Source organism: Apostichopus japonicus, chromosome 9 (genome assembly GCF_037975245.1).
Source record: "Apostichopus japonicus isolate 1M-3 chromosome 9, ASM3797524v1, whole genome shotgun sequence".
Taxonomy (NCBI): domain Eukaryota; kingdom Metazoa; phylum Echinodermata; class Holothuroidea; order Aspidochirotida; family Stichopodidae; genus Apostichopus; species Apostichopus japonicus.
In genome coordinates this window covers 5,966,711-5,975,099 of record NC_092569.1, presented here as the reverse complement: position 1 = coordinate 5,975,099, position 8,389 = coordinate 5,966,711, and the positions used below count along the sequence as shown (strand labels likewise).

General features: G+C 37.9%; 1 protein-coding gene across 1 annotated transcript; it reads left to right on the top strand.

Annotated features, from left to right (window-relative positions):
- Positions 1-1,363: 1,363 nt before the first annotated feature.
- Positions 1,364-2,884, top strand: LOC139973211 (galanin receptor 2b-like). Its single transcript, XM_071979738.1, has one exon. The coding sequence runs from the start codon at positions 1,617-1,619 to the stop codon at positions 2,754-2,756; it is 1,140 nt and encodes a 379-aa protein (XP_071835839.1). The 5' UTR covers positions 1,364-1,616; the 3' UTR covers positions 2,757-2,884.
- Positions 2,885-8,389: the final 5,505 nt, after the last annotated feature.

Below are 8,389 nucleotides of genomic sequence, written 5' to 3'. Positions count from 1 at the left end.
TGATTATTTTCCTGTTTCTCTTTGCCGTTTTTGTTCCCTCTCTTGACATGAATTACCCAGAAAATGAAAGGAAAGGATTTCTATGACATTTCCGCTTTAAAGTGACTTATTGAGATTGTTATAACAAAATGTATTTCTTTTACCTTTGGAACCAACATAATTGCCTCAATTGACCCAATGTTTGCACCACATGTACTTCCAATTGTGTACTCTGACTCCAAAGCCAAAAAGATTTTTTATTTATAACATCAAAAAGATGTTCTCCTGTAGTCCATTTTTTTTTCACTTTTCCAGAGCACACTCGAGCGGATTGCAACAGACACTATATATGGAGTGTGCCATCCTCGAGTTCGTCGCATCTAAGTTCGCTATTCGCTTACTTTGAGACACACGCAATGCAGTTTAAATTGTTGGGCTGGGGGGGGGGGGGTGGGTGTTAATAGCTCTGCATAAGAGGATTTAAATAAATTCAAGGACTGTTCCAGCGTAAGTGCGCTTAAGTTTTGCTTGTTCTGTTCAAAATCTTAGTGCCTAACAGCTCAGAAGGATGGGGAGAGGGGAGGTGGGTCGGGGGAGTCGTGTGCCTCTACTTTGCTGTGTTAAATCATATTTAATTTATCTTTTCATAATGAAATTTAAATTGAAAGTATAATCAAAAATGGCGCGACAATTTGTGATATAACAAAGAATTGGTTGTAATGAGCTTTCATATACACTCCATTTTAATGGAAGGAGAGGGTTGGGGTTTTTCATATTGATGTCATTTATCAGTGGTTCAAGACTCAACGCAGACGTTTTCAAGAGCTACTGCACATTTGTTCAATGGTCACTGAAAACTTGTTCAAGGATTATTGCCGAACTTGTTCAATACCTACCGCAGATATGCCAAGGCTCACATCAGGCTTGTTTAAGACTCCACAAACTTGATCCAGTCTCATCGCACACTTGTTCAAGGTTAACTGCAGATTGTTCCCACACTCTCCACATGCCTGTTCAAGACTCATTGCAGACCTATGCAAGACTCACGGTTGACATCAATTTGAATAGATAGTTTACATTGGATTATCATTTCCTTTGTAAACCGAGTCTAAACATTTTTTTAGGCCAACGTTTGAACACCCTTGCCACGTCCAAATTATAGCTGATACAACTGGGTTCTTTTTTTTTAACACAACCTTTTACTCGTTCGCAAACCCTCCCCAATCCGAACATCGAATTTACGAATTGATGATAAGGAAATGTTAGTTTAATTTGACCTTTTTTGCTTTAAGCTGACAAGGGAATACCCAATTTGTGTATAAACCGGATATATATATATACTGCACTTCCGTTTGGGAATAGCAAATGAATCATTTTCGCATTACACTATAAGGTAGTAATAAGTACTAAATTTGCCAAGTAGTAGCATACAAGTTTCGTATCGCCTTTTGACTACTGTATGAGATGCCGAACCACTCACCACGCTTCAGTGAACAATTATACAAAGAGTGAATTTGTTTTACAAGGTGAACTCAGGACACCTTCTTAAGCTTTTGAAGCATTGCACTGTAAAGTTACACTTACTTCTGTACGCTGAACTTGTACTTCTGGTTTTTAGCACTCCTGTGGAAAGCAAGATGGCTAGTCAAGCGATCAATACGACAGAATTAATGGTTTCCACTACCGAAGAAACTTTTCAAAGTGTTCCGATTTTCACTGAAGTATTTTTCTCCTTCATCGCTGCACTGGGGATTATTGGAAACGGTCTGGTTCTCTATGTATTCTTTAAAGTTCGGTCTCTCCGAATCAATACTAACATCTTGATTGGGAACCAGTCGTTGGTTGACTTTATCGCATCGGTGTGTCTACTGTTAAACTTTGTTCCACCAGAGAAAAACCTTAGCAGTTTGGAAGTGTCAAATCCGACTCTGGCTGAATTAATCTGTAAATTATGGCATAGTGATTACTCATATTGGGCTTTCGCTACCATATCAACGACCAACTTAATATTCCTGACACTTGAAAGGTACTTCGCTGTGGTATTCCCCCATCTTTACCGTAAGAGAGCCAACGCTCGTATTACTCGGGCGGTTTGTGTGCTCGCCTGGGTCATTGGAGCTCTCGCAAAGGTGTATATTCCCATCCTCCATACCATCGATGAGGATGGAGTTTGCTCCAGTCGTTCAAATTGGAGGCAGGTAATTGGTTACACATCCTTAATTACCACCATCATAATACCATTGACCGTTATGATTTTCGCCTATACCTCTATCATAAGAGCTCTTCGGCCGGTCAAAGGTTCTTACATCAAAAAGAACCATGATACGTCAGCTGAGGCGTCCACCGATGTCACATTGGTGGCTTATAAAACACATGATCAACCAGATGTTGACTCAGATTTGACGCCAGAAGGTCCTAACCCTAACAACGGCCCATCATCTTCACCAGTCAATCTAGAATCAGATGGAAACCCAACAGAGAAAGTGAGGACAGCTACACCAAGTAAAGCAAAAAGGGAAAAAACTATCACGGAAAGAGCTAAAAGAAACATACTGGTAACAATGTTTATAGTATGCGTAACTTATCTGATTTGTTGGACGCCAAACCAGATCTTATATTTCCATCATAACGTCGTCGAAAGACATGACTGGTCGAATCCATTTCACCGATTCTCTATTTTACTCGCATCTGGTAATGTCGCTACCAATCCTTTCATTTACGCGTTGAAGTATAGAAGTTTTCAGCATGGATTGAAGAAGGTTTTCCGGAAAGGATGAGCTACAGAAGAAGTTTCCGGACTTCTTCCGTCAATAAATATATGTATATTTATATATGTAGGTGAACTGTAAGCCGTATCACGCCGGTTGGACAGAACGAGTTGCGTTTCGTAGTATCTTTACATCTTTGAAGGATAAAACGATTTGAATAATAACTGTTGTTGTTTTTTCTTGGGATGGCAACACATAAACTCGTGACTTTGACTCCACTGGGTCACTTACAGTAAGTTAAAGCTACTGTTGCGTTGGGATGTAATTTAACTTTGTGTTGCTTATTCCAAACTGTAGATACAACAATTTTGCTGCTAACGAGAGACTAAGGATTTGTCCACCACTGAGAAGTTTGTGTCCCACAAATTTCAAGTAATGTCTTATTCACTCATATGCACAGCTTTAAAGTAACATTCTCTTTTATTGGGTCACTATTTTTTCATGGACGAGTCGGGAATAAGGTTTATATATATATATACATAGATATACACATAGATGGAGGAACGGCGCCAAATTCCCAGAATCAAATCTTCAGTATCAAGTTTAAGTTTTATTCTCTGTATATCCTCATAGATGTGATTGTAGAGACTGGAAACATTTAAAAAATTGTATAATACAAAATTGGCAATGTTATATAGATTAGTAATAAGAACTAAAGGAGATATAGAGTAGAAGAGAGAGAAAATAATGAAAAAAACCCCAATAAAATCAGGTGAAATAAAATATTGAGAAAGGCTGTGTACACTACCACTGTCACACCCTAAATAACAGTCAATAACGAAAGGTTTCCTTTGTATTATAACAAAACTGTGTAAATTATACAAAGTACAAGTTTTGTATTTTAATCCGCAGACCAAACCGAGACCCTTGGATTTTTGGATACCAACTTATCACACGTTGTATAATATTCACTACAGTCATTTCTTTTGATGATCAAACACGTAGGCCATTGGACGCTATTGACTACAGTACAATTTTATCAAAGTAAATTCACTAGCGATGTAGTTGGAATTTTCCCTGCTCCAAAGTTGTGTATTTTAAGGCTACTGGAATAATAAATTAATTGTTTAATATTTACACACCCGGTGGTGAACCTGATTTCACCTGTTAACGTGAATGAATACGGTATAATCTGTATTATACTTTGCGGTAATTGATGAACTAATAGAATAGCTATGGGTGACTGCTTTACAAAAGCGTAATATATTCGGCGAAGGCCTTCGTAACCTTCGCACAAACACTTAGTTTACTTCTAAATCTTTTGATATACCTATTGTAAGTATTATATCTATTGTTTCCTCTGTCATTTGAATACAACGGGTACCGATCGTGCTTGGTAAAACGTCACGTTTTAAACTGTGAAAAGTAGTGAATTGCAAGCAATTTCTTACCTATATGTATCAATTGTTACTAATACCTGTATACTTGCCGTACGTAGGAATCTTTGTGGCTGAAGAATAGTTTAGTGATTAGTTCACGGTGACGTAAACAAATCTTATCGTTAGATAAACGACAATGACGTCACTGACTGATTCGACACTCAAGGAATGACGCCATTAACAGATTTCGACAAACAGAGAGAAAATGTTTTATGTTTTTAGGCTCTTAGCAAGTGTTTGCACCCACGTTGTCATGACATCACTGCAAACGATATACTTAAAGGACTGGGGTTGAAAATAAATCAAATTGTTTGGTTTTCGTTCCTAAGCTTTGTCTTGGGTGACTTTTCTAAAGAAAAACCAAAAAAAATGGTAACTTAGCAGTCTACTGGTTACTTGATTTGCGATAGCAATGGTTGGTGTCTTACTTGGGAATTTCCCGTCTGCAAGTTTTGGCAATCTCGATCTATTATTGTATCTAAATGTTTATAATTTCTCACGTTTTGTAGTATTCTTGACTATTTTATCTTCCTCTTTCTAGCTTTTTTATCTTCCGCTTGCGCAAATCATGTATTTCAGTATTCCTATACCAATATCAAGTACTGACAAATTAATAAATTGTCCTGTGTATCATTATAAAACAATCATTTCATTTTTGTAGAGACTATTTAAAATATTACCTACTTTGAGGACCCTTCGAGCAGATTTTGTACCTCCCTTATTAATGAACTTTGAAAAATACAGAATGACACTTATAGTGTAACAAGTACCTAAGAAGCAAATTTCGACGTCGCCAAGGATGAAGGTGGAAGCAAAAATGACAGACCTCGTTATGGTGAGGTTTTACCAACAACAAAAAAAGGGTGACATTTGAGAGGTGTCTGAAGTCTGTTATATATGTTAATATGCCATATGTGCCTATATAATGTCAATGATTAACACAATGATTTCGTTAATCTATAAACATATTAGCATTTCCCGACAAAAGGCTCGTGTTAAACAATGTATTAAAAATATGTAGATTGTTATAGGAATTAAAACTGGTAAAGGTGGGTACCCGTCAATAATAATGATAATAATTTCACGTCGGGTGGCTTCCAATTTAACATTTTAACTCAAATTTGGAATATTATTTAGAAAGTCATTTCAGATGGGGAAACCGTAGATTGCCCTTGGATGAAAAACCCACCTTACTATGACCCGGGCCCGGCCGGGTATCGAACCCGGAACCTCCCGATTGCAAACCACATTGCTTCAAATGCCGCCGCCTTTATCCACTCGGCCAAAGCACCGGTCAGTTAAAACTGATGTTATCATTTCTTTACATGTGTTACATTTATGACCAGTTGCTACTGAGAAGGATTTTCAAACTGAAAATACTCAACATACAATCATGTGCATAATGATTAACTGGACTAACCGGACTACTCAAAAGGTTTCGCCAAAAGTTTCGTAAACATTTTAACAGATGGTGGATGACACTTTACTGCAAAACGCTTAATAATATGCAATTTGAACCATCTTTACAAGGCATGCTTATTAGTCAAACATAGGGACAGATGTTTAGACTCCTATCCAATCATTAGTTGAAACAACCTCTGTGTAATAAATTCGTCTGTTAGCAGATTTCCACAGTAGCATTTGCTGACAGGTCTAGAATGTCTTATACTCGGTGTAACGACACACTTCAGTTTATACTTGTTCTTTTTCACAGTACAAACTGATCAGGTCATGTGCATTGGGTGCACAGTCGCATCTGCTGATAGGTCTAACATGTGTAATTACGGTGTAACAAAACACTTCATATACTGATTAACGGATGTCTCCTATCCACATTACATACTGATCAAGCCACGTACATTGGGTGATATGTGTACTCGCTTTCCGGTAGACCCTGGCAAGTCAAGGATCAATGGATCTATGAAGAGATTATGATCGATAACTTTTCATTATAGTCATCCAACCAGCTGTTGGAATATAAGCTGGCTGTGTACTCTGTTGAATTCTCCGGAAACAAAATCTGAGGGAATTTACATTGTATCATACCGTACAATTTCACCATCGGTATACCTGACTTAGTTGGCAAGAACCATTCTATGGGTGCTCCCCAATCTTGAATCACATACGGTAACTTGACAGCCGTTTTAATATTTATACGTAACATTTTTCGGTATGAAGGTGGTTTCTAGCTGGACTTATCACGGAACACATTGATTGATGTGTCAGTTGACAGGTTTATTCCATATATATGTCTAGAGGGGCGGGGGGGGGGGTGTGGTGGAGCCTAGCGTAAGTGCAGAGGGATCAAAGTCGATGGGCCTCCAAAATTCATCCAAAGCAAAATGTACTTCGTTCACCTATTTTGACTGGTTAGGTGAAGATTGGGGGGGGGGGGCGGGGAGATTGCGCCTTCCTCGAAGTTTCATATATCTTTTCATTTTGGTTCCTGGCGTGAGTCGGTTTCATAAACCATTTAATATGTTTGTTCAATCTATCATCATGTCTGTCCACTAAAACGATTCTAACGGTGTATCCAACACGTTTCAAAGGTCAATTAAGTTTATAAAATTCATTGTTTAAAACTCGACAGTTTTACATATTTGAAGAAAAGTTAAAGCATAAGACTATTTAATTCTGTCGAGGTTTTCTGTCTCTTCATTTCCGTCCGAGATTTAGTGGTCTTAGAAAGTAACATGATGTAGATTTTGCAAGCAAAAGTGAATTGGGGGGGGGGGGTGGGGGTCTCTCTTGTACCTCAGTCTTGCCGCATGTCACGAACCCTTGAAGAAAACTATAAACATCCATCTTCAAAACTTATCATCAAATAAAACAGTACAAAGAGGAAGGAACGAGGTTGACCAGTTCATTTTTGTTCATTTTTAAGAAATGTTTGTATGTTGATTTTGATCTCGTTTCGAGCCCAGGATCTCAGATAAAAAGATATATAGAAGAGAAGGAAAAAAGAAGTAAGCAAAATGGGTAGGTTGGGTAATTAGGGGAGAGGTTGCTTGGCCGAACAGACAAAGCATGTCTCTCTGAGGTCACCTTTTATTTGGGTGAAATTCGGTGAAACAGTCATTTTTTATGACGTTTGATACAAAAATCACAGAACAAGTCTCAAAACCGATAAGTCCAGATTTTGTTTCAAATAATTCAGTAAATTTACTCAAATACTTTTTCGAAACTTTTCCAAAATGCGGCAGATCCAACCAAATTCACTTCGTAAACCTTAATTTGGTGAAAATGTTTAAGAACGGAGTCAGTAGAGTTTTAAGCAATTTTTATTTTTTAAATAATTAATTAATAAATATCTTCAGCAAGTTCCTGATCAAGCGTATTAAATTGCTAACCAAGCAGAATCAAATCCAGCCGATTTGAGGCAAACTGTGATCGCTCAGCTGCCTTGACAATTTGAAGCATCTTGTCGAATACTTTTCTTGCTCTATAATGTTTCTATCCAACTTCTTTGTTCGCCAACAATTGGAACAAATCAACTGAGGGTTTAGTGAAAATATGCTGTTCAGAAATTGGGCGTAACAAAGGCATATAAAATAGAAAAATGTAGGGTAATTTTTGTAACAGAATGACGAAAAACATTGATAAATACTGTGATGCCGTGGTCATCATATCTGTCGCCCTCTATTTTGCCGTAGGCTACATTACGTAATTATTACAGGTCACGTGATGTCTGCTCACCAGCTCAGCTGAAGCAGACCTCGAGACCTGCCACCACTCTTCGCTCCCGATCTGAATCGTTTGGTTCGGTAGTAGCCCTGGCTCCGACCATTGTGGTCGTACTTGTATCTGTCTTGTATTCGTCTTTTATAATACACTTTTGTACGTATCGTTATAGGACTCTACTTCGGTATTGAGACCTCGTTTGTGACCAATATCGTTAAGTGTATGTTTTCTACCTATTATTGAGGGCTTCGTGTCGATGTATTGTTTGTACCGTGGCTGGTTATAGTAATAGATAACGTAATCTACGCAGCGCTTGTTCTTTACTCGTTTATCTATGTGTTATATCTTTTGCATGTAATAGCGAGATTTAAGGCTCGTCGTTACTAACACACAACCATCCAAGCCGCATTTGTTTCCATACCACCACCAGTCCTGTAGGAGGGAATATTTGGACGCCCCAGAATCTTAGACTGAGTCAGCGTTACAATACTGTAAAGAGGTGAACTTGTATTGTGTAATTTATTTCTGACTTAGATTTTTCTATTTGGTTAAAACTTGTTACTAGTAAGTTCCTAAGTATGT